Below are 27,192 nucleotides of genomic sequence, written 5' to 3'. Positions count from 1 at the left end.
GTTAGCGCATTATATATTTTCTGGACCTTAACCAAATAAGCCACTCTGCATACTTTTTTTTTAATTTATCTAGACAATCATTCGTGAAGAGCAACAATTTTATCCGTAGAAAATCGTTCGTAAAACTTCAAAATGAAGAGCTAACGCTTCAGTGTCTTCGGCAAAAGTGTGTAGTTTTACAGGACCTTAAACATAGTAGAACATTGTAAAAATGTAGAAATTCAAATTTAGAAGTTATGGAGAATATATGAGTTTTAAGGGGATACCCATCATTTTTACGACAAACTTTCATGAAATGATGTCGCTTACAAAACTTTCTTGGACAGTTTTTGATTTTGACAATAAATAAAAAAGCAACTATTCCTGAAAAGGTTTTAAGGAAATTATTTTAAAGGTTTCTAGTGGATACTAGAAAAGATCCTTTGCTGAGGTTGGCGAATAGCTGTGCCAAAAAAAAAAAATGGATTCATTCAAAAGAATTCATTAAGTATTCCGTTTGACAGGATTTCTGGAGTCACTGATGATTCTAATTCATGGTTAAGAATTGTCACGATTACTAGTTTGACTAGTCCTAGATCCATGGCAAAGTTCTTATAAGGCTACTGACGAGATCTGCACTTCTGCAGATTTACAGTAAATTCTTCCAATAATTTCCAACAGACTACTTGTAAAATTATTCATGAATTCATGGCAAGATCTTTGGTGGATAAATAAATAGCGAGGTCTCTTGGGTACTCTTTGGAAGATTTTTGTTAAATTCTTGACAAGATTCTCGACAGCAATCTTTGATAAATTGATTAGAATATGCTTTGTGGATTTACGGCAAAAAAATTATCCAGCTCCATAGAACAATAAAACGGGTTGGGCAAGATATCGTTTCTGTTAAAAATACCGCTATACCGCTACTGGTATTCTATAAATTTACTTGTTTTGTAACAAAACATCAGGTCGCAGCATTTCCCCGAGAAATCTTTCGAATTCTTCTCAGAATCCTGAGTAGAATTTGCTAATATTAGGCAGGGTTCGATTTTATAACCTTGTACCGTAATTTCAGGTGAAATCGATCACTTTTCACGGTTTTTTTTGTCTGATTTCTATAGAGTTGAGAATGCCAAACAACTGAATGCAGGAAAACAAGTATGAAGGTGAGGCTCATTGACTCAAGTATCAAAATTTTCTAACAAATGTATTATTAGTGCTAAAAAATATGTCTAAAATAAAAAATCGGGAGGTCTTATTTCGGGGTAAAATTGATCACTTATCAATGCCATTATTGTTAATTTTCAAAACAACTTTACATAATAAATTTTAGCTTCCTGAATCCGAATATGCTTGCCAAATTCTTAACAATACAATATTTATAGAAATAATGAATGTTTAAATTTCAAGAATTACGCAGAAAACGCCTAAATGTATGCAATTTCCTTAGGAATTTCCTTATATATACCAGAAATTCAATTATATCAACCAAATCAACGAATTGGTACGAGTTTTGGTTATGAAATCTAGTTTGGGGATATATCTTAAGCATCCTCACAAACTTTCAGGATTATACCATGTCTAAATCCTTGTCTAGAACTAAACGTTTATTGATGTTTGTCAACACTGCACCGTACAAGATTTTGAAATTTTACATTATTTTAATAGAAATGAACATTTTTGAACGCAAAAAACTTTACAACACACAATTTGGACATACTTACGACAAACAACATTCATTCACTGCAGGTTACATTGATATTTGTGCTCCATCAGGAAGAAATAAAATCGAGTGACACAGTGATCAATTTCACCCTACTGATCAATTTCACCCGAATTTACGGTACTGGATATTTTTGTGTCTAAACAGTTAGTAATGTATTGTACAATTTACTATGCGAGTTTTTTTTTTCGTTTGTAATTTCCATTAGGTAGGAAATCACAGAAATCGTGGGGCAAGTACGCTGAACATGGTATAATGCACTCAGAAATCTGCTCTTGATTGTAAGATAATCCGTATAAGGTTCTGAGACAAAATTGCACAGGATTATTATTAAATCTTAGAATATAATTTGATATTGATCTATTGCGCTCATGATTTTGAACATATCCTATCTAATCTTCACAAAAAGGTAATGTAAAGATTATGACAATATGACTAGAGAACTTTGCTAAGAGTTAAAATGATCATTTTTCGAAGAATCCCACCACGATTCATTCAGAATATTTTTAGGGAATTTTTCCTGTCATCCCGACACGAATTGTTCCAGAAATTCCAGGTGTTTCTTCAGGAGATCTTCAAGGTTTACTGTTTGCTCCATGAATTTTGCAGGAATTCTTCTTCGTTTCTAAGGATTCCTTTACGACTTGATTAAAAGGTTCTCATTCATTTTTTTTTTCAAACTTTGTTCATGGGAAGTACATCTTTCCAGGTAGCAATTAAAAAGATTCCTCCACGAGCTCCACCAGATGTTCGTCCAGAAAATCCTTCAGGAATTCTTACAGCTTATTGCCAAAGTTTTTTTTTTTCCTGCTGGGATCCGTCACTGCCACCAGTTTTAAGATCTGTTGATACCCTGCTATGGAACTACTCCAGGGATATATTCATTTTTTCTCTTCATGAAATTCGTCAGAAATTCTTACATGAACAGCTCAAAAAAAAATCGCCCAAGGACTTCTTCTTGCATTCCTCCAAAAATTCCTTCACTTCAATACGTCGAAGTCGATCAAATACCCATCCCCAGCCATCATTTCAAGTTAACCGCGATAAGCCATTGCTCGGAAATCGTATTCAGTGCCAGGCTAATCCCTCAACGATTGCCATCAAGCTCAATTCACTATGCCGCCACTCAGCGTTGCTTCCAATCCAAAATCACAGCCCACGCGTGTTCTGCATTCGCACAGATAACAGTACCGCTTCATTCCAATAGCAGAAATAAAAATGCATGAATATAACAAGAATACATATTCTATCAAGCAAAACAGATAACGGCCGCGACGAAGACGACGGTCTAGCGATGCAAAAATAGCCGGCAGCCGAACTCCACGAACACCAATTTTGCTGATATCAGACCATCGCACACAGGAGTAACTGGACTTATTTCCTTGCCACAAGTCAAACTAATGTTATATTATATGTTCTTTAAAATATAATATCTGTAGATATTACATTTTATTAGTACAATTAAACTGATTGTTTTTCGGCAATAGCTGCTCGAAACTGACGCTATTTAAAGGTATTATTCCATTTACTAGCATAAAGCATAAGCATAAGCATAGATGACCGTACAATTCGTAGTTGCTACTCCGTGATTGACTAGACCAATCGAAATTGCACAGAGAACCAACAAATGGGGCTTGGGACTAGCGAACCATTCTCAATGTGCACAAATCGAGAGTTCAATTTTCAAAAAGTCAATAGCGGCGCCGGCCACGTCCTTACGGTCATCGGGGAAGGGAGGGAGTGTTGGTGTGACAACCATTGTTACTAGAGACCGAGATCACCTCTGCATCTCCATGATTGTCACAGGAGGAGGATTCAGTGGGAAGGGATAAAAATTTGCATTTTCAGAATTTACCTTGGTAAGTAATGTGATTCATGCAACCTGTAACTACTAAAATGGCTTTTATTTGGGAAAAAAATCGAATTAAAAACGTGCCGTCACCTTTGGTGGCGAACTTTACAATGGTTTATTTAACTATAAAAATATGAAAAGAATCAGTTGTATCACGCCGTCATTTAAAATGACGAACTAAGCAAAGCTTTCATATAATTTCAAAATTGTCTCAATAGGATGAACATACATAAATACACTTAAAGTTTCACTATATTTTTCCCAGTCAATTTTTTACCATTTTCGGAAGTTCCTCAGGAAGTCAGGTCTCCTATTAGAGGCCATCACCCACCTTACACCCACCACAACTTCTCAGCTAGGTACTTCCCCGTCGATTCTGATAAAATTTGGTAGTTAATAAGCTCCTACTATACCCCAGTCACATCCCATCAACAACTGCTGAGAAATTGCCGTCGGACGATAGTGGGTGGCAGTGTCCTAAAGAAGTCCTGACTGTATGGTCCAATCCACCGGCGTACTAAATTTACTCGGTCTGAGAATTGTGACACTTGAGCGGGGCACGCTCCCGTATGATCCCCACGTGATCTGGACCCGCTCTAGTGTCAAAATTCTTCGACCGAGCTGGTTTAGTACACCAGTGGATAAGACCATACTGCAGTCCTCATACACTTAAATTTTACTTTACTAATATTTGCACGCGCACATTGTGTCGAATTACATCTTCTGAAAAAAGTGTCAAACTGATTTGGAACATTTTCCGCACAACATTTGATCCCAGCGCAAAAACCATTGGTAACCGAATGTGCAGCCCACTGTCATTAAACAATGAATGAACAAAGGCCTCTAGGGCAAGATCATGAATTGTGCAAGATTTGTGTGAAAGACATTATTGCAATTTTGTAACGCGTGTGATTGCTGCAGTTTACACACAATCGGTAGGTCTTCATCGATGACGTTATGACTTTTTCCAATTTTAAGCTGAATTTCATTTCGTAAACAAAAAACATTAGCAAGATTTGCATTTCGGAATTATGTTTGAGAACAGTTTTACCGATAGGACACTCTCCGACTATGAAAACAAAACAAACGCAACAAAATACTGATCGCCCGCGAGAGAATTAACTAGCAGGTGCCTATCTACAATCCACGTCGTCCAATTTTCCTATTTGTAAGCGTTAGTCCGTGCATATATTCTTTTCTATCGGTCAACCACTCAGGAAAATCGCTTTTTGCGTGCAAAATTAATTATAATTTACTCCATCAGCTGTACTTGGCCGTCTTCGCTGCATATTTGATAGATTAGTTCAATCGATGCATTGCAGATCTTCTCACCACTAGGGAAAGTGTACCAGTTATGGCCATAGTGATTCCCTATTTGGCCATATGTGAAATTTTGATAACTTTCACATTTTAAATATTTTTTAATGGTTTAACATCAAGTTATATCTTAAATCTAACTATTACAATACACAACAAATTTCAAAATTTAATGACATTAAAGTAATCACGTATGGCGAAATAGGGAACCACTATGTCCATAACTGGTTCACTTACCCTACTTCCAAATGAGGCTACCAGTAATATACGTACATATACGCTACCAGTAATATACTACTTACATATATCGATGATTTGCACTACTACAAACGATTGGCTGGTTTGGTTTTCCATGTGATTGAAGGTTTTCCGCTGCATTGGTAAGTATTAACGCAACGTCGATGTGCGGTTACCCTTCATACATACACTGAAACTGAGTCATTGTGAGCCTACCTCATATCCAAGTATGATGTTTCAAAGTGTCCTAAAGCTCAAAATCAAATTATTAATTTCCGAACATAGATGTATCATGTGTAAGGATTCCATAACGATATTCAATTGCTTAGGGCTCCCAACCTTCATTAGTTATTAGCACCAGTATGAAACTCAATTCACTGTATTATATTACATTGGCACTCAGAATTATGTTCTTCCCTCGTCGACAGCATGCCCAATACTACTTTAATTTATCTTACCTTAGCCACTGTAATTCGTTTGGTTTACCTCGTGGACAGACTCATACCATTAGTGTGAGTGCAACTACATTTTTCTCGTTATTTTCACTCCATAAACACCATGGCAACTACTTCCCCTACCATCACTCACACGGGTGCATAATTCACCTTTTTCAGCAGTACGAACATAAATAACTTTATGAAACTGAATAATTTGCAATTTTAGTTGTGAATCTTCATTATTTCCAAAATCAATGGACCACAAACTTTCACTTCCTGACACTGATGAGATTTAAAGATTATCGCAAAATTTTGGCCTTAGTATGGGTAGCAAACTATCACCCTTGTTAGCAGATGTTTTCATGAGCGACTTCGAAAAAAAAACTCAGAAAAACAAACTATTTCCACGTATTTGGCGGCGTTATGTAGATGATGTTTTCGCACCAGTAAAGGAGCGTTACTTGGAACAAACGCTAGCAATGCTTAATTCCCAGCATACAACAATAAAGTTAAGGGGGGTCCGTAGCCTTGAGGTTACGCTTTCGCTTCATAAGCGGAAGGTCATGGATTCAATTCCCAGCCCCTCCAAAAAAACCCGTCCAGCCACCAGAAGACGCCGCACGGAGGACCGTGCCTAGGGGAACACATCCATCCTCCGTCAGTATCAGATGGTGACTGAGACAAACTGACCCACTTCGCAGGCAGCTAGCCTCAAAACGACTCAGGAACACGGCAAAATGAACCACCGCAAGAGCAATGGATTATGTCTTATGGAAATCGATTGGACCAACAGCAGAGCACTCTCCTACCTGCTCGGTTTGAGAGCAAAAGAGCAGAAGAGAGTGAATGCAGATGTAAATATAGATTAGCTAAAAAAAATAGAACTGTATCGGTAAGGAAGATACAGATAAAACTCTTAAAGGTATTATTCCATTTACTGTATATTAAGTTACAAATCAAAATATAATATTTGTTAATAATTTTCATATCTTAAGAAAGTATTTCTTGTATTAGTTTAATGCAAAACTGTACTCCTTTTTTTAATTAATTTTAGATTCCAATTATACAGCATTTGGCGTTCAACTATTAAAAATAGCATTTTTTCTGATTTTTCAACATTCTTCTTGGCATTACGTTCTCCTGGGACAGAGCCTGCTACTCAGCTTAGTCTTCTTATGAGCACTTCCACAGGTATTAACTGAGAGCTTACTTTGCCAATATTGCCACTGTTCCATTCGTATATCGTGTGGCAGGTACGATGATACTTGATGCCCAGGGAAGTCAAGGAAATTTACATTACGAAAAGATCCTGAACCGACCGGGAATCGAACCCAGACACCTTCAGCATGGCTTTGTTTTGTAGCTGCGGACTCTAACCACTCGGCTAACGAAGCCCTCTATCAGTCTCTCACTGGTGTGATAGTATCAGCTGGCTGAGAGTATCAGTTGTCTATCAGATAGATGATAGTATCATCGACTACCTGATAATCTGCAACAGGTCATTTAAACGTGTTAAATTTCTAGCCAAGGAATCCGTCCTGCTACTCCTATGTGCATCGTCGCGTCTCATATCTTACGGGCCGAGAACTAACGAATGTCACCAGCAGCCCGGCCCGGCCGGTGTGAAGTGAGGAAGACGGTCACGTACCCACACTGATGATGATGATGGATGACCACGAAAGTGTACTCATTTGATATTAGTAGTTCTATCAACAATCGTCCAGGTGTGAACGAAGCGAAATCGTTCGGCCCGAAGCCATTCGTCACCTCGAAAAGCAAACAAAATGTGTCCGATTTGAATTTAGTGTGTGCGTGTGAAATGGGTTTGCATGTTTTTATTAATTGTTGATTTTTTGTTTGATTTGCTTAGAAAGTGCACGGAGAGAAGAAGATTCTCAGATCGATCTATATAGGTATCTAATTAGAGTCACAACGATACATAGTGTGGGATCGGTGAATATTGTTTGTGCTATTTCATAAAGTAATCATTCCATAGTGTAGTTAAGTGCTAGTGTGTTTAAGTGAATTCGTACAACTTGATTACAACCCAAACTCTCACAAAGGTAAGTCAAAGTTTGATAACCACGAAAACATTTTCTGCTCTCACATCTTCAACCAAAAGGCGCGCAATCAAACTTGAACTTGTTTACTCGCAGCAGGCCATTCTTGACGATCTTCGCAGTTTACTGCGCTTTTCTGTTGCAGTCGATAGCCAGCAGCGGTCGAATCAGACCGCCGCCAGCCAGACAGAGAATGATTCCATTATCATCGTCGTTTTCGGGAAATTTATTTTACTTTTATGTTTTTGGAGATGTTGCCTTTCATTCTGGTCCGAACTGGAAAGGACCGGTCGTTTATTGAAAGTTTTTAGTTATGTGGAAGGGTATGCGTGACGACCTGTAGTTTCGTAACCAAGCAAGTAACCTGAACCGTTCATGTATGGTTGAATCGGTATTCACTTGGACTGAGAATAGAGATTCTCAAATCATCTATGCGCAACCGATTCCTGAGGTCCCGGAAGGAAGCTAATCTGGACAAATCGATGAGATTCATGTCCAAACACAAAATGAACGGCGTCCAAAACTCTAGAGCGCCGGAATGGCCACCGGGTAACTCGTGTTATGGAACCACTAAATACCTGTGACTCTTCTAGTTCAATTATAGATGAATGACACATTCTTCTCCATCACCGTAATAACCCACGAATGGCCAACGAATATATATTCCAGTAGTATTACAAAGACTCCGCTTTCTTCCAGTGTTTCTTTCAGATATTTAACCAGAGATAGTTCCAGAAGTACCTCTATGGATTTTTCTAGAGATTTCTTCATGAAATTCTACAGAGATTTCTCCATGTTTTTGTTTCTAGAGGTTCCTCTAGGCAGGGATTGCCCCTAGAGCTCAACCAGGTATTTCTCCATGAATCGATCCAGGTAGGGAGCTGGATCCTATTCTTGGCACTTTAGATTCACTTCGGCAGTTGGGTTTTTTGAAAGCTGCTGAGCTCATATTTGGCCACAATGAGCGTCATATTGAAATGCTTCTTATTGCAAAGTTTCAGAATGTTTGACCGAGAAAAACCCCCCATGCCAAAGTGAATCATGAAAGTGCCCAAGTAGCTCTGCACCCTATGTCTCCAAAAATCTTCAAAAAAGGAGTGTCTGGAAAAAATCTTGGAAGAATCCCTGGATGAATTCTTGAGGTTATTTCGGATGTGATAACTGGAAGAATTCAAAAAGAAATCTACGGAGATTTTCTAGAGGAATTCTCGGTTTTTGTCTGTCCAATCGTTGTAACCAGACGCGTTTAATTTCGAGTGCGATGAGAAGTGTCTCTGGATCCCTCGGTGGAAGGTTTTCCTAATTGAAATTGCAGTTTCGAACTGATTAGTATCGGGTACCCCCGTTGGTTTGACCACATTTAATCTGAACACTTTTTAATGTGTACCCCGCTAATTTGCACATCGTTCAGATTAAAAATGCTTCAAACGTCATTTAGCTCATGGAACAGAGTAAAGTGGAATGGAACGCTGTGGAACGGAACGCAGAATCAAAACAAAACAGTAAAAGAGGTAACCAGATACACGTTTCTAGGGTGACTAGATGTTCAAATTAAAAATGAACCCCGATGGTTTGCATGAGGTACCGTAATTTCGGGTGAAATTGATCATTTTTCACTGTTTTCTTGGTATGCTTTCTAAACTGTTATCAATATCATACAACTAAATGCAGGAAAACAAGTACGACGGTGAACCTCATTGGCTCATGTACCGAAATTTTTCAACAAATGTGATGTTAGTGCCAAAAATCTGGTCTAAAATTAAAAATCGGGGAATCCCATTTCGGGGTGAAATTGATCACTTGTCAATGTTATTATTGTTAGTTTCGAAATCAACTTAACATACTTAATTCCTGAATCCAAATCTGCTTGCCAAATTCTTAACAAGACAATATTTATGGAAATAATCAATAATTAAATTTCAAGAATACCGCGAAAAACGCCTAAATGTAGGCAATTTCCAAAGGATTTCCCTACTTTGTTACAGAAAATTGAATTATTCAACAAAACGAGCAAATTGGTAAGAGTTTTGATAGTAAAATCTGTTTTGGAGATATATTGTTAGCATCCTCACAAGCTTTCAGGTTTACACCATGTCCAAATCCTTGTTTAGAACTAGAAGTTTATAGATGATGATCATTTTCACACTAAACTTGATTCTAGAATTTTACATTATTTTCATAGAAATAAACATTCTGTGGCACAAAAAACTTCACTATACACAATTAGACATCATTTAAGACAAACAACGTTCATTTACTATAAGTTGCAATGAGCTTGGTGCACTATTAGTAAGAAATAAAATCGCGTGACACGGTGATCAATTTCACCCTACTGATCAATTACACCCGAATTTACGGTACCGTTCAAATTAGCGGGGGTGTACAGTATTGAATATTGTTCCCAACATTGTTGCGATTTTGTGCCTCGGAGTAGTTTCTCTTAGAGAATTCATGGAGAAATCTTGAGAAATTTTTGCTTGAGTAATTTCAAGAGTACTACCTGGGACAAACCGTGCAAGTATCTCTGGAGGAATTTCAGAACAAATATCTATAATAATTCTAAAATCAGTTGAAATAATCCCTGTAGAGATTGTTCTAGAGGAATCCTTTGAGCAGTCTCCGGGAGAATTTCAAGAGAGATCTGATAAAATCCCTGGAAGAATTGATGGAGGAATCTCTGTACCAACTGCTGCAGGAATTCTTGGAGAATCTCATTAAAACTATTAGTCCCTGGAATAATCGATGTATGGATCACTGTAGAGATTATCTTGGAGGAATTTGTAGTAGAATCCCTGGAGAAATTCTTTTCCGACACCAATGTTTATCAATCTGACTAAGGCGAATGAATAATTTGGGTTTCTTTCGTATTACACTAGTGATCCTTTATATGAGAAATAAGCGGAAGTAAATTCCGGCTTTGGCTCACGCTTGGACAGCTCTCGCTGCTCGATTGGCTCACACTTTGATAGAAATGTCTGCTTTCGCGAATCTCTCTTATAAAGGATCACTATACTACACTAGCATAGAACAGGACAACTCAACTAAGACTGCCCCGTAGTTTTTCAGTCAATAACCCAACGTTTCAGGAGATTCTAGAAAAAATCTTGAATTCTTGGGATTATTTCTGGGAGAATCTCTGGAGGTATTTCTAGAGGAATCTTGGAAAGATCCTGGTGATATTTTTTGAGGCTTAGAACAATTCTCTAGATAAACTTCTAGGGAACTTGTAGAAATACTTTTCCTGTAGCGATTTTGCTAAAGCTATCTCTAGGAGAATTGCTGGTGAAAATTCTCGAGGAATCCTTTTAGGAAATTGTGAAGTTATTGTTTGAAGAATCCCAGAAAAAATATCCTGGTGGAGTCCCTGCAGGAATCCCTGACAGAATCTCTGGAGTAATCTGTGGAGAATCCCTAAAGAAATCTCCGGAATAAACCCTGAAGGAATTTTGAGAGGACTACTTCGGGAATATACTGAAAGTATCCTCGAAGGAATTTCTGAAGAAATTTCTGGAGTAACCATAAAAAAATTGTTTTAGTGTAACCCCTAAATGGAAATCTTTGGAGACATCTCTGCAAGAATCTTTGTTGATATTCTTCTGGATGAGTATCTGAAGGAATATCATGAGAAATCGCTTGAAAAATGCCTGAGAGAATCTCTGGAGGAATCCCTGAACCAATCCCTGAAAAAGTTTATGGAGGAATTCTTGGAGAAACTCTTTGAATCTTTCTTTGAATATGTTTATTGCAGAAAGATTCTATGGAGAACTCACTAGAGACTCTCCCGCTGGAACTCTTTGAGAAACTCGTTGCGAAATTTCTAGATGATTCCCTATAGAGATTTTCCTAGAGGAATCTCTAGAATAATCCTTGGAGAAATTCCTGGAAGAATCCCAGGCAAAATTTTTGACAAATTGCTGAAGGTACTCCTGTAGTCCTATATGATCAGGTCTTAAAAGCCCATAGCGATCAAACTTTCTTCGTAAAGGATTCTTTGGGATCACTGTAAAGAACTTCTTCTTCTTCTTTCTGGCGTTACGTCCCCACTGGGACAGAGCCAGCTTCTCAGTTTTCTAATGAGCACTTCCGCAGAGCTTACTATGCCAATGACCATTTTTGCATGTGCATATCGTGTAGCAGGTACGAAGATACTTGATGCCCTGGGAATTCGAGAAAATTTCCAACTCGAAAAGATCCTCGACCGGTGGGATTCGAACCCACGACCCTCAGCTTGGTCTTGCTGAATAGCTGCGCGTTTACCGCTACGGCTATCTAAGCCCCAACATCTTGGATATATTTCTGGTAAAATCCCTGGAGGAATTTTAACAAAAGACCCTGGAGAACTCTCTGGAAAAGCCTCTGGAGAAATTCTCTTCCAACACCAATGATTTCATTATCAAAATTTGACCAAAGCGAATAAATTATTTGGTTTCCTTTCGAACTACAAAACTCTTTACGGTTTGCTATGAAATCGTAGAATCATGGTTGATCCAAGTTATCTAAAAGGGAGGTAGTTAAATCTGTCAGAATACTGCATCCGCTATATTGAAATACCAGGTAATAGCTGGAGAGTTTGTTTTGGTTAGAGTACACTAGAAAACGCTACAATGTCTCACACACCATGCCTGAATGTTTGGATTTGTTTAAATCACTCATAATTGAATTCAGTTCTTCGAATAGTCAAGATTTCAAGTTCAAAATCGCTTATTACATCATGTCAAATACGAACGAAACCACAAATTTCAATCAGATATGCGAAAGAAAATTTTCACTTCATCGGTAGGCTTTGTTTTCTGTGGCAATCCCATAGTAAAGATATATGCAAACAAAGTCCCCGCAGCTAACCACACCTCGCACTCACTGCGTATGGTCCTGAAAGCAGTTACACTCGGAGGATACATTTTGAACTTTAGAATGAAACATTAGACAAAAACGGTTTTCCACAAAATTGTTTGTATTTTTTTTTTATTTTTTCGTTAGTATCATTCCAAACATTACATTCATTTCTTATATCTAGGTGTTCTGTGTTATTAGACACTATCATCCTAATTTGGTAAAAGAAATTTAAGTACTTGTTTTTAATTATGAATCGTGGTTTACGGCCGAGTGGAAGTTTAACAACTACCGAAAAGCTAAACATTACATATAATTTGCAATTGGATTAGATGGACAAATTGATGTGAAGATTTGCGAAAAAGTTACACGTCTTCTCAGTGAGAATCGATCTCGGGGAGTCGTGAGTTCGATTCTCACTGAGAAAACGTGTAACTTTTTCGCAAATCTTCACATCAATTTGTCCATCTAATCCAATTGCAAATTATATGTAATGTTTAGCTTTTCGGTAGTTGTTAGAAATTTAAGATTTTATTAACATTTTGTTAACAACATATTACATTTCATTTGCCGTAGCAGTTCAGATTTTTTACAGGTGAGTTGATATCACCTGCTTATAAGAGAAAAAAAAAACACGTTTTCAATTTACTTAACCTAACTTAACCTAAACATATAACGCATTAATCGTGGCAATAGAAGATTGTAACGATTTTTGCCTGAAATTATTAATGATTGTATTTGACATTTGTTCCAATGTTTCAACATTGGATATTCTATGTAACTCATTGGTACTTTACCAGGGAGGAAGCTTCAGAATCATTTTAAAAATTTTATTTTGAATTCTCTGCAGAGCTTTCTTCCTGGTATTACAACAGCTAGTCCATATTGGTACAGCATACAACATGGCTGGCCTGAAAATTTGTTTGAATATCGAAAGCTTGTTCTTAAAACAAAGTTTTGATTTTCTATTAATAAGGGGGTACAGACATTTTACATATTTATTACATTTGGCTTGAATGCCCTCAATGTGATTTTTGAAAGTTGAATTCTTATCTAGCATGAGCCCTAGATACTTAACTTCATCTGACCAATTTATTGGAACCCCTCTCATCGTGACAACATGTCTACTTGAAGACCAGTAGAAAAGCCTTCAAATTTGTTGGAACAGATCAAATTTGTTACACGTAAAAGTTGATGAGTGGTCGAATGTCCATGGCGGAATCCGAACTCTTCATTGGCAAAACTTGAATTTTCGTTGAGGATTGTTCAAAATGACCTTTTCAAAAAGTTTGCTGATAGATGTTTTATTTTTGTAATTCTAATAAAATGCCTTGAAAAACAAAGAGTTTTTTTATCAAAAAAAAACTTCAATAACATTTAGTTGTTGCCTGTCTAGTGTTAGTAGTGACCAACGCTATAACATCTAGCAGTTCAAAACCAGGACGTTAGGCAACAATTTGTCGTTTCGATTTTGTTCATATATGGCCCTCTATTAGTTTTCAACTTCTATTCATTTCTTACGTCGCTCGCTTTCCTTGCTCCCTTCCCTTTGAGTAGTATCGCGTTCACCAGGAAAAAACAATTAATGCTAATTATGATTCAATAACTTTTGAGATGAAATAGATGTCAACACTCTTCTTGCATGAAAATTTGCGTTTTCTCAAGTGCTAAAAGTCGTTCATAGACTGCTTTGACGAAAAATCTTGAATAAAACGATATTTGAATAAAATAAAATAAACGATATTTAGAAGATTTTAAGTGTAAGTATTTTCTTTCCATAGTTAATTAATTGTCAAGTTAAAGACAATTCTCGCTTAAGGAATCATGCTGTTATAAGGTTTTGAAGTTTCGAAATTTACATGTACCGTAGTCTTTTATCCGGGGACATGTTGGTCACTATTTCAACTTTTTGTCATGTTTTCCTTTGGAATCCAAAAATTGTGAAATTTATTTCGGTAAAATCAGTACTTCATTGATCTCTATCAGTTTATGTAATCGATTTTTTATCAAATTAAATTTAACATTTCGTGAAATTATTTTAAATATCAAAAATTGAAAATGACACATTGGGGCGAAATTAATCACTACATAACTAAGCATATTTTATAATGTAAAATTTCCCTATCTACTGAATTTGGCTCTCCTAAATCTGACAATGATGTCAAAATTCTTACAACTCGTGTATATCATCAATTCAGTGCAAAATTAAACTTTGTGATTCTGAATAATACGCCTAAATGTATAGAGTAAGGTGGGGCAAAAGTTCGACCTTAGTGGTATAATCAAAGTTTCCAGGAAAATAATAGCAGGTGAAACAAAACAAATACCATACAGCGAACCTTCATCATATTGGCTATGACTTTGCTGAACAAACTTGTGTCAAAATATTTACCCATTTTTAGTTATAACAGTTTCAAAATTGATTGTCTTATTCGAACTTTTGCCCCACCGGTGGGGCAAAAGTTCGAATCTAGTGTGGGGCAAAAGTTCGTTGGCTAAAAGACAAAATATCAATACTTTTATGCCAGGCATTCTTTCTACACGCCGTAAACTTATGTTTGCCGAAAAATACACACTAAATTTTCATCAAAAAATGCCCAAAACAGGGTTAATTGTAATACACCCAAAAAATAGCAATTTTTCGCAAAACTAAGGGAAATGTAAAATTTTTGTGACATTTTTCGTACGATCAGGCAAATTTCGCTAAATTTGAAGATAATATGTAGATTTCAGGAAATTTGAAAAAAATTCTGTTGGTTTATACATGGGTCGAACTTTTGCCCCGCAGATTCGAACTTTTGCCCCGCTATGGGCTAAAAATTGATTCCAACTATTTATGGAAAATCTAATCCACGTCAAAGCATCCTAATGATAGGCCTAGAAACGCCCTTACATAAAATATTGAAAATGATTTTATCTTCATTTGGTTCCATGCATCGAAAGTTTGACCAAATATTACAATATTTACGTCGAAAAACAACAAATAGCCATAACTTTTACAAATCTCAAGCGATTTTTGTGATATTTGGAGTGAAAGTCTCTTACTTAAATAGCATTCGAACCACCATGGCATTTCTAAGTTTTGATTTGATTTGAGCTAGAAATCTTAAAAAGAAACTCTTGCCCCACTCGAACTTTTGCCCCACTTTACTCTACAATTTCCCTTGAAATAAGCACGTTATTCAACAACAAACGGTTTTATGGGCAAAAAACTATTCTTGTTATGCTGTACGATTTCAAGAATGAGTTCAGCAGTTCACAATGAAGCTAACACAACATTTTAACACTCAAAGTTTACATGCAGGCTTAGCACCAGCGGATTGTTTAGTACCGACATTTCCAACAGTATTGCCAACACCTTCAAAACTGTGAATATTTCTATGCAAAATTGACCTTAATTAAAATGAAATAGTTTAAAATCATCATTTGACATCTATAAACTAGAAAACATAGAATGTCTGTGATGGCAACGAAGTATTAAGCATCCTTGGAAGAAAATGATATTTGGTACCGACCTGATCAAATTCACCCCAGTGATCAATTTGCCCCCGGATTACGGTACACGACGAAATGACGAAATTGAAACTGTGAAAAGAAACCACATGCTGCTGGCTATAATTTACAATATAATTTAGTCTTTTGAATGCCGACAACAGATATTTTTTTTATGTTTGCCCCAATCAGAGATATTCACAATCAGAGTAGGCGTGAAGTTACAAAAAATATAACAATAACTCCCCAACGGAAAAAGATAGCGAGCTGAGAGAGAGGAAACAGTTGGCTTAGATTGTGAGATCCCAAAAGTCAGGAGAACCTGTCACCAACTGTCACTGAAAATCCCGCACATTCGAAGGGCAGAACATAAAAACCGTCAGAATTCAAGTAAACGTACCGTAAATTCGGGTGAAATTGATCATTTTTCACGTTTTTTCTAGTCTGTTTTCTATAATGTTAACAAAGCCAAACAACTAAATGCAGGAAAACAAGTACAAAGGTGAGCCTCATCAACTCATGTACCAAAATTTTCTAACAAATGTTATTTTAGAGTTAACAAATATCTCTAAAATAAAAAATCAGGGGATTTCATTTCGGGGTGAAATTGATCACTTGTCAATGCCATTATTGTTAGATTTCAAAACAACTCTACATGATAAATTTGAGCTCCCTGAATCCGAATATGCTTGTCAAATTCTTAACGATGCAATATTTATATAAATAACGAATAGTTAAATTTCAAGAATTACGCGGAAAACGCCTAAATGTATGCAATTTCCTAAGGAATTCAATGATATCTAAAAGAAATTCAATTATTTCAAACATGTGAGCTAATTGGTACGAGTTTTGGTGATGAATTCTGGTTTGGTGATATATCTCAAGCATCTTGATAAACTTTCAGGTTTATACCATGTTTAAATCCTCGCTTAGAAATAGAAGTTCATAGGTGTTTGTCAATACCTCACCGTGAATGATTTTGAAATTTTACATTATTTTCATAGTAATAAACATTCTTTAATGCAAAAAACTTCACAACACACAATTCGACAATAGTTACGACAAGCAACTTTCATTTACTGCAGCTTACATTAATATTTGTGCTCCATTACCAATAAATAAAATCGTGTGATACGATGATCAATTTCACCCGTCTGATCAATTACACCCGATTTTACGGTAATTAAAATTTCTTGGTGTTTTTCGTTGATTTCACATTTTAAAACGTTGAATATCTAAATATAGTTGTATGTTGGCAAATTGATATTGATTTTTCTTGCATGCAACATGCATATAAGAACATTTTCTGTGACATTTGAAGCGTTTTTGTTATCTAGAAAAATGCTTTAAAAATTGATTTCTTCATAAACTGCAAATGATTCTCATTTATTGTGTTATCAAAACATTCGCACATTTTATATTTATCCACAACCAACCTGTCACAGAAGTGAAGCTTGATGGTATCAAATTTATTCTAAACGTTAGTTACAAGGAAAATGAAAAGAAAATCAGAAAACTATTTGAAAATACATATTTTTAAAAGTAATTTAAAACCTCATTTTTTATTATTTTCAAAAACTGGTAACCAGTAGCGAGGAAGAAAAAATTCAAGATAAAAGGAAAGGGATGTTCCAAAATCAAAATTAGAAAAATCAAACAAATTCGCGACTAAAAATAAATCATTGCTCAGAACGTGTGCAGCTCGTTTTTACATAGCGATAAATGAAATTTAGAGCAAAAATAACTATTTGGGTATTAGAGGGATGAATCATAATTCAAATATGGTTATATATTAATTAAATCAATATTTTATACAAATTTGGGGACTTCTAGCTCGAAATTGAGACGCGATGGATCATTTCTGAGAGCGGCAATATATTCAGATTGATAACAACTTAAATTTGGCTTAGGTAAAAACTACCAGGGTTTCTCTGCCTCATGAAGGTCTTACTAAAACCGCAGTAATGTAGAAGATTCTTATAAATCTGAAGTTTTATGAATCTAGTAGAGTAGAAGCACCGATTTTGGGCATAGCATTAATATTTGCCGTAGTGAATTATACACCAATTCACTTGGTATAGTTGGCATTACGTTCACTTCTTCTTCATGGTATTACGTCCTCACTGGGACAAAGCCTGCATTTTATTTATATTATTTTAATTCGTTTAGATATAAATGCATTTGTTTATTCTAGTTTCCAATTTTCGTTTGGAATTATGGTTTTGAAGGTAATTCTCGTGTGAATATTATGTGTGCCAGTAGCTTCCTTCTCTTTTCAATTTTATCATAGTTATCCCACACGCTTTCATAGTCGTAATGCTTTATTGAAATAGTGTTACAAGTTTTAATAAAATTTAACAACGATTTCTCGCTGAACTTTTCTAAACGACCTAAATAACAATGAGATATTATATTATCTCTCGATTTCTTTTGACTATGACAGTGCAATACGCTTTTAATCAGTTTTTTTATAATAGATAAAACAACAATATCAAAGTCTAGATATTCGTACAAAAAGTACATCGGAAGATGTGAATGCGGCTTTGATTTTTATGATTGTGAAAGGAAACAAAGAAAGGCTCTCAAAGTTAGATAGGTCGTTTAGAAAAGTTTGATATGCAATAATGTGTACTAATTAACGTCTTAAAACAATAAAACTAACCATTGTTTCCATTTCTTTCCCCCCAACGCCCAGAACCCCCAGGGAGCCCAGCCCCAGTACTACCAGGAGCTCACGGCCCAGCAGCAACCGCGCGAGTACGACGACCCGGAGGACGAGGAAGCCGAGATGGAAGCGGAACGTGAACTGGCCGAAGATGCCCAGTGGAAGCGGATACAGCAGAACACTTTTACCCGGTGGGCCAACGAGCACCTCAAGATCATCGACAAGAACATTGCCAGCCTGGAGTCCGACCTTTCGGACGGGTTGAAGCTGATCGCCCTGATCGAGGTGCTGTCGCAGAAGCGCATGAGCAAACACAACAAGCGGCCCACGTTCCGCAGCCAGAAGCTGGAGAACGTTTCGGTGGCGCTAAAGTTTCTCGAGTGCGAAGGAATCAAGATCGTCAACATTGGTGAGTACTCATCTTTGCTATGATTATCATTTGTTAACTAGCTGGCGCGACGTGACTAGCCAAATTTGATGCAACTTTTAGTCGTCATTACAAGAAATAACCTTTGAATCCGACATTATGAATGAATGTATTTTTTTAAATCTTTTACCAATATCTTTTCACCGCGAGCCAAAAATTCAAAACTAGTTTTGAGTATGAGTCGTATTTTTCCTGCTTATGGATAGATTTATAAGATTCGCATGATGAGTTACTGCGAGCACTCGAGTGAGTGATCACTCTTGTTGCTACGTGACAAAGTGTCAATCGCAAGCGACGCCATGCGTCGCCTGCCATGTCGTGTCTAATATCACGAACAAACAACTCAGCCGTCAGATTTGGTCCGAATCGGACATTTCACGCGTTCACGCGTCCAAGTCCGGGAGACTGTGTGTTCCGAAAAGGAAGTCGACGTGCGATTATTGCCTTTTCTCACCTCTTCTCCCCACGATCGCTAATCAAGCTTGCATCTAACCCCATATTCGTCGGGCAGTGCCAACCAACTGACGGCCGTTGAAGATGCGACCTTCTGTTGATTAACTACTGACTGCTTCACCGATTGACCGTAGAAGGATTGTTGTTTTTTTCTCGATCTGGAAGATCATGCGATTTCGATAGTTAGTTTTAGCTGTTGAGCAACCTGCTGTCTGAATTCCCTGTTAGGAAATATTGTTGAAGTACAACAGATTTTATTGTAACCTCTTCTTGTCATTACGTCGTCACTGGGACGCTTCTGTTTCAGTGCCTGCTTCTCAGCTTAGTGTTCAATGATCACTCCCACAGTTATTAACTGAGAGCTTCCTTTGCCAAAGTTGTCATTTTTGCATTCGTATATCGTATATACGATGATACTTTATGCCCAGAGAAGTTAAGGAAATCACCATTACGAAAATATTCTGGACCGATCGGGAATCGAACCCAGACACCTTCAGCATGGATTTGCTTTGTAGTTGTACACTCTCACTACTCGGCTAATAAAGTTCTACGTTAAAGATTTGTTATACCGATAATAGAACCATCAAGTCTATCTCATTAGAATCAGACGCATGAAACGAGCTTACCATTTGATATTCTATCCTCGACTGCAACCAGAAGCAGCCCAGCAAAAACTTAGAAAATACGCAAAGAATAACGAAAATGCTTGCTTGGGCTTTACGAAGCGCACTTTATTTGACATTACTTCTTGGAGTTCAGAAGACTGTCAGAGATTAGCGAACCTTGAAGGCATATTTCATAATTTGCTCATAACAAGATAAATTAAACTCTACTTAAACATTCAACAACGAATAAATTAAGGCCTTTATTGTACACCATAGTTTGAATGGTATTTGAATAAGTTTAACTATTAAATAAATAGTAATTTTTTATTCGGGTCGGCAATCAAACGATTAGCTGAAGAGGTGTAAGAAACCCGCCAGCAGGGTGGATTCCGAGAAGTTTCCCCACTTGCCAGTGCATCCAAATCTTTCAGAGTGCGGAATTTTCCGAACAAGTTGATTTCGTTTGCAAAGACCACAATACATACCTACAATGTCAAAGATTTATAACAACCAAAGACACGTACACTCGAATCGATTTTGTTTTTTTTTTGTTTGGGCAGCGTTTAAAGCCCCGAAAACCTTTCCATTTCGTTGGCTACGGTGGGAACTTGTTTGGTGATCACCGTTTTGCCACCAAAGATGGAGGTGGTGGCCACGGCGGTGTCGGCATTGCTATTTATGGCAGGAACAACAATACGGCAATAAACATATTTTTCGGTTGCTTTGCTGCTCGGGGGAATTCGAAATAATTTGGGGGATCGATCCCCCTATTCGCTTGGAGAGCTTCCTTTAAAAGCTGGAAGACCAATAGAAGCTCAAAGAGTTTGCTTGAGAAACTTAAAGAGCTTTATCCACAAGCTTGAAAAGCTTTCTTCAGAAGATTGAATATCTGCCTCCAGCTTGAAGAGCCTTCTCCAGAAGCTTGAAGAACTTCCTCCAGAAGCCTGGAGAGCTTTCTCCAGGAGCTTGCAGAACTTCCTCCAAAAACTTGAAGAGCTTCCTGCAGAAGCTGGAAGAGCTTTCTCCAGCAGCTGTAAAAGCTTTCTCCAAAAACTGGTAGAGCTTCCTCCGTAAGCTTGAAGAGCTTTCTACAGAAGCTTGAAGAGCGTCCTTCAGCAGCTTGAAGAGCGTCCACCAGATGCTTGAATAGGTTCCATCAGAAGCTTGAAGAGCATCCACCAGAAGTTTGAAGAGCTTCCTACATAAGCTTGAAGAGCTTTCCCCAGAAGCTTGAAGAGCTTCCTTCAGAAGCTTGAAGAGCTTCCTCCAGAAGCTTGAACAGCTTTCTTCAAAAGCTTGAAGAGCTTTCTTCAGAAGCTCGGAGAGCTTTCTTCAGAAGATTGAAGAGCTTCCTCCAGAAGATTTAGGAGCTTTCTCAAAAAATCTGAAAGAGCTTCCTCCAGAAGCTTGAAGTGCTTTCTTCTCCAGCTTGAAGAGCTTTCTCCAGAAACTTGAAGAGCTTCCTCCAGAAGCTTGAAGAGCATCCTTCAGAAACTTTAAAAGCTTTCTCCAGAAGTTTGAAGAGCTTCCTACAGAAGCTTGAAGAGCTTCCTCCATAAGTTGGAGAGCTTTCTCCAGAAACTTGAAGAGCTTCCTCCAGAAGCTTGAAGAGCATCCTTCAGAAACTTTAAAAGCTTTCTCCAGAAGTTTGAAGAGCTTCCTACAGAAGCTTGAAGAGCTTCCTCCATAAGTTGGAGAGCTTTCTTTAGAAGCTTGAAGAACTTCCTCCAGAAGCTTGAAGAGCTTCCTCCAGAAGCTTGGAGAGCCTCCTCCAACAGCTTGCAAAGCTTTCTCCAGAAGCTTGAAGAGCTTCCTCCAGAAACTTGAAGAGCTTCCTCCAGAAGCTTGAAGAGCTTTCTCCAGAAGCTTGAAAAGCTTCCTCCAACAGCTTGCAATGCTATCTCCAGGAAGCTCCTCTAGAAGCTTGATGAGCTTCCTCCAGAAACTTGAAGAACTTCCTCCAGAAGCTTGAAAAGCTTCTATCAGAAACATGAAGTGCTAATCCCAAAGGCTTTCAGTATCCAGAAGCATAAAGAGCGAGCTTCTTTCAAAAGGTTGGAGAGCATCTTCAAGAAGCTTACATATATTTCAGAAGCTTGAAGAAGCTCTGTCCAAGAGCTTGAAAGAAGTTTTTCCTAAAGCTTTTAGCATACAATTCTTCTTCCAGTAGCTTGAAGCGCTTTTTGAATAATTGAAAAGCTTTCTCTAGAAGCTAGAAAATAGAGGTTTCTCAAGAAAAAGGATGATTTAGTTTTGGTTTCCGAATGCAAAATACATTGAAAATTTCTTAAAGATTCGTTGATGCTGTGAACAATAGCAAATTGAAAAAAAAAACATGCACAAATAATTATAGAATTTGCTGGAGGAATATAAATAGAAATATTCGACATACTCTACTGGATTTTTTTTATAATTCTGATATAAAATCTGAAGTTAATTCTTGTTCAACTCAGAATCATTTTTTGAAGCTCAAAATTTTTACATCCAGAATTCCATCATTGGTAACTTTCATAAATTCTCATAAAAATTGACTAGAAATTATCCTTTTTCTGCCACTAAATCGTTTTGTTTTCTCTTGAAATTATTCTGTTCAAAATTCCTTCTGCTTAATTCGCCTAACATGATTGTTTTCCAAATATTCTGCTAAAACTCCGCGAAAACATGTAGAAAACGCTTTTCAAACAGATGCAAAGTGCTGAACATAACCATGTGGTATTGAATTGATTGACATAATTGATTGAGGTTTAGAGAATATCATAATTATATTCCTGCAAACTCTGAGCCATAGCTAAATTTTATGTTTGCAGATCAAATGGATAGCTATTCATTTCATTTCTAACAAAATCTTGCGAAAGCTAAATATGATATGCTTATGGTATTCCAGAAGTAAATTTCGGATAAAATTTTCAGATTGTAAGATATCCATATCTAAATTTGTTATTACTAAGCTATTTTTGCCTGCTCCGGCTGCGTGAAAATTGTTTTCCGAAATGGAGATTGAATTTTCCTTCTGAAAACAATGTGTGGAACATAGACTAACATATCACTCAGAAATTTATCAGATATTTTATCTATAAACTCGGACAATTTTCCCCTGGAATTTCTTAATGAAAACATGCAAGAATTTTTGATTAAATATCAGTGTATTTTAAAATATTCCTGTAAAATAAAAAAAATTAAAGTTCATCCTCGAAAATTTCCAATACATTTATTGTTAACACTTTATAAATCTTTCTTAGATGATAACAAACAATTCGAATCAGATACAGTTCAGGCTTGACAGAAACTCCTCTGCGATGCCAAAATAAGGCGATTTAGAGTGACCGTTCCGAACAAAACAGGCCTCGCAGAGTTGTGAGGACACTCTTTTTGAAGGAATTTCCCTCCTTTGAGTTTTGTGCCGCATTTTTCGTTGCCTCTCTGTTTAGTATTTACTCTCCCTCACAAAAAGGCAACGACAGCACGCTACTCAAGAGCATGCTACCGAAATCTGGCGATGTTGAGAAGTAATTGTAGTCAACAGTGGTAAAATGAAGTGGCAGTAGAATCAGAACGCATCATCAACTGTGGGCTTCATAGCCGTGCGGTTAGTGTCACCGAGGCATTTAGCCGCATCGTGCTAAGGATTGTGGGTTCGATTCCCGTCTCAGACCGTAAAACTTTTCGAGAGGAATGTTTTCCGACTGTGCCACTGGGCGTTGCATGCTAGTCCGTTGTCTCGTGTGGTGCTTCCTTCAAAGGGGAAATAGCCCACTGGAAGCATTAACGTGTAGTGTCTTAAAAAAAAAACAAAAACTATAATTATCTTCGGATTTCTGCATTCTATCGGCCAACATCCTGTGTATATCGACTAAGCATATTCTCATGCTTCACTGTTGTAAAAAATATCATCGAAGTCAATTCTGCTTCGGCGAAACAACGTTATAGAATTTGAAAGTAACCGTTCATCTATATGAGTCAAGTATGGACAAGAAGCAAAACCAATACGATGTCACGTAGGGTGGGGCTTATTTCTCAAAATCTTTCGTAGTCAAGATTTACAATGTGGAAAATGATCATCGGTCTGAAAATGACATCCTGTGCAAAAATGACAATTTTTGCTGAAGATTTAGAAGTGGCGCAAAGGGCGTAAGTGCAGTTTACTCGATTTGAGTGACTCAGTAAAAATTAGGTATGGGTTACAGTTTGTTTTGGTGAATTTAGGACCCTTACGGGCAAAAATCACCTCAAAATTGCGATATATCCACTTAGGTTATATTTGGTCAAACAACTTCGACGAATAAGATTTTTGGCCTTTAAGTAGGTAACGCTGACTGACTAGTGTTAACCCGAATGACTATATGAATAGATGAAGAGGACTCCTATGTTTGTAGAATGGGACAAATAGCAAAGAAGGAAGAAAGAAAGAAAACAAAAGAATGCAAGGTGGGGCGGATTTAACAGGTGGGAAGGTGTAACTAATACAAGTTCAACTGTTCAACTCAGGAAACTTGGCAATATCTGGGTTTTGCGCGTGAGAAAATAAGTTCCTTTAGAAAACGATGATTATATTAATTGTTATATATCTGATATGAACTCATTTAGAAACATTTTAAGCAAATTTTCTTCAATACTTCAAGAAGAAGTTTCATCATTATTCTCCTGGTAGATATATGGTAATACCTGCCCATATGTTTACTCATATATACAATGAGTACTGCTTTATTTCGATAATTTCTTGTATTTGCTGTGGCGAGTTCAACACGGACGGAGAGTCACGTTAATAAAGATAAATAATAATAATAATAATCCTTAATGTTGATAGAAATTCCTCCGAAAAGACCGCTACAAAACATACCTGCTAGAAATCTTGCACATGCGCAATATTTGAAGAGACTTTAAAGGAAATCATGTGATTGTTCCTATATGGAATTCTGTTTCAGTTCCTATGAAAAGTTGTAATAAAACTGTGAAAACTTAATGTTGACTTTATTGAGGGATTTTCGATCTGAGGTGCTTTATCTCTCGCACTCTATGGTGGCTCGTGCATTTAGGCCCTAGTAAAATTAGATTATTATGGAGAAAACTGCTGTTTCATTTTTGATATTAGCTTTAATTTTACTATGGCTTAATTTGAATTTTGACTCTCAATATTTTCCTTCTGCTGATTTTTCTGTAAATTAAATATAAATTCAGATGTAGAACGCTGTCTTGAAAGTCGAATGCACTTTTATATCTACTTATACTTCCGAAATTAAACGTATAGAAATTACATAAATGCCAAAAAAAAATTGTAATGGATAAGAATAAAACTTGTTTCACAACTAGAACAGATGTTTTTGCCAATAACACTGAGAGCAAAATTGCTAGAGGTAATTCGAACAAGTCCTAGAAAACTGAACTTGAATTCGACTTGCTTGTTTGGCTTTGATTTCAATTTTAGATCACATCCCATACGTAAAACCGAAATGTTTCCACGGCTCCGCGATTTGTTTTATTACAATACACCCTAGGAGGGAGAAACCAATACAAAATTTATGTACGTCAAGGTGAGCCGAGATTTTGCTGTCACGAACTGTCACTGTGAGCCCAGATCTTAAAGAGTGGACAAACATGATAAAAGCGCATAATACACCAAAACATTTTTTTGCGTTTCATGAAAGTTGACAACAATCGTTTGAAAATCAATTCCTACACATCCAAAAGTAATGCCACGATAGCACCTTTTTCTTTTCATTGAATATAAAGTATTGAAACACGCATATTTTTACTCTTTTCCAATAATAATGAAAATAAAATGCACAGAACACTTTGGCCATTTTCTCATGTTTGTCCAGAAAGATCGAAGGTGCACATCAAAAGAAAACCAGCGATTTAACACAAGCCTGCCTTGATTGTCGTTGGTGAGCTGAAATTATCTTGCAATTTGGAATAGTGTTGTTTCATATTTCGTGTGTAGCATCGGTGCCTCCCTCCCAGGTTACACCCTCCCACCTATTTAACCCGTTCCACCTTGCATTCTTTTGTATTATTTATTTATTTCTCTTCATTCTTTGCTCTTTGTCCTATTCTACGAACATAGGAGTCCTCCTCAACCTTTCATATACAGGGGATAGGCAAAATTATTGAGATAGGTAAAATTTTGCCTAAATTCAAATGCTTATAACTTCATGAAAAATGGATGAAATTGGATGCATCCGAAAGCAGTCGACGCCAAATTTGGTCTAGTTTTAAGAACTTGCTAGGTCGTGCATGTTGACCACTGGACACCGGAGATGTTCCGAATTTTTCGAGGTCTTGTCCAAATGTCATTGTTTCTGTCGCTTGTATTTTTGTGCGGTGTAAAGTTGGATAGATGTTTTCAATTTTCCTAGAAACTAGACCTAATAGAAAGTTGAATGCCACTGGACGCATTAAGATTCTTTGAAAATGTTCAAAAATATGACCATTTCCGTAAAACTGGTTACGAAAAACATAGTCAGTCATGTTTGTATTTCCAATCATGTAAATATTATCCGGAGCTATATCCAAGTGAGCATCAACCTTCAAAATGATGTTTTCAGCATCATATTCAGAACCATTAGATGCACAGGCCATTCTATGGTAGGTGCCCTGGGGAAAGTGACCAATTAGGAACATATCTGGAACCATATAAATATGGGCATCATACTTCATGATTTTCAAAGGTTATGCTTTTCGAAGCATTTCCAGCCCCGCCGGCTTCATGGCCACTCTGTACTAGGTTCCTGGTGCCCCGGGTATGTAGTCAATTCAAAACATTGCCGTCGATTGCTTCTGGATGCATCCGATTTCATCCATTTTTTATAAAGTTATAAGCATTTGAATTTAGGCAAAATTTTACCTATCTCAATCATTTTATTATTCGAGTTAACACTAGTCAGTCAACGTTACCTATTCAAGGGCCAAAAATAGAATTCGTAGAAGTTGTTTGATTAAAAAATATAAACTAAAGGAGTAGAGATATCGCAATTTTGAGGTGATTTTTTGCCCGTAAGGGTCCTAAAATCAACAAAACAGTAAACTATACTATAGAATTTTCTGCGTTACTAAAATCGAGAGAAACGCACTTACGCCCTTTGCGCCACCTCTAAACCTTCACCAAAAAAAATTTTTTT

The 27,192-nt window shown here is 37.0% G+C and overlaps 1 protein-coding gene across 7 annotated transcripts in view; it reads left to right on the top strand.

The window, feature by feature from the left end:
- The window catches only part of LOC5572167 (filamin-A), a 391,843-nt gene that overhangs the window by 58,190 nt on the left and 306,461 nt on the right, over positions 1 to 27,192 (top strand). For 5 of the 7 annotated variants that reach the window (XM_021857517.1, XM_021857516.1, XM_021857518.1 and 2 more), the window contains exon 3: positions 18,623 to 19,001. In XM_021857517.1, coding sequence (XP_021713209.1) covers positions 18,623 to 19,001 — 379 coding nt within the window. Of the gene's footprint in view, positions 1 to 7,415; positions 7,609 to 18,622; positions 19,002 to 27,192 lie in introns of all 7 variants that reach the window. The other 2 variants (XM_021857523.1, XM_021857519.1) reach the window with 1 other exon arrangement.

The sequence above is a fragment of the Aedes aegypti genome, chromosome 1 (assembly GCF_002204515.2).
Source record: "Aedes aegypti strain LVP_AGWG chromosome 1, AaegL5.0 Primary Assembly, whole genome shotgun sequence".
In the NCBI taxonomy this organism is placed as follows: domain Eukaryota; kingdom Metazoa; phylum Arthropoda; class Insecta; order Diptera; family Culicidae; genus Aedes; species Aedes aegypti.
The sequence above is the reverse complement of the archived record's forward strand: the minus strand, read 5'-3'. Positions and strand labels throughout refer to the sequence as shown.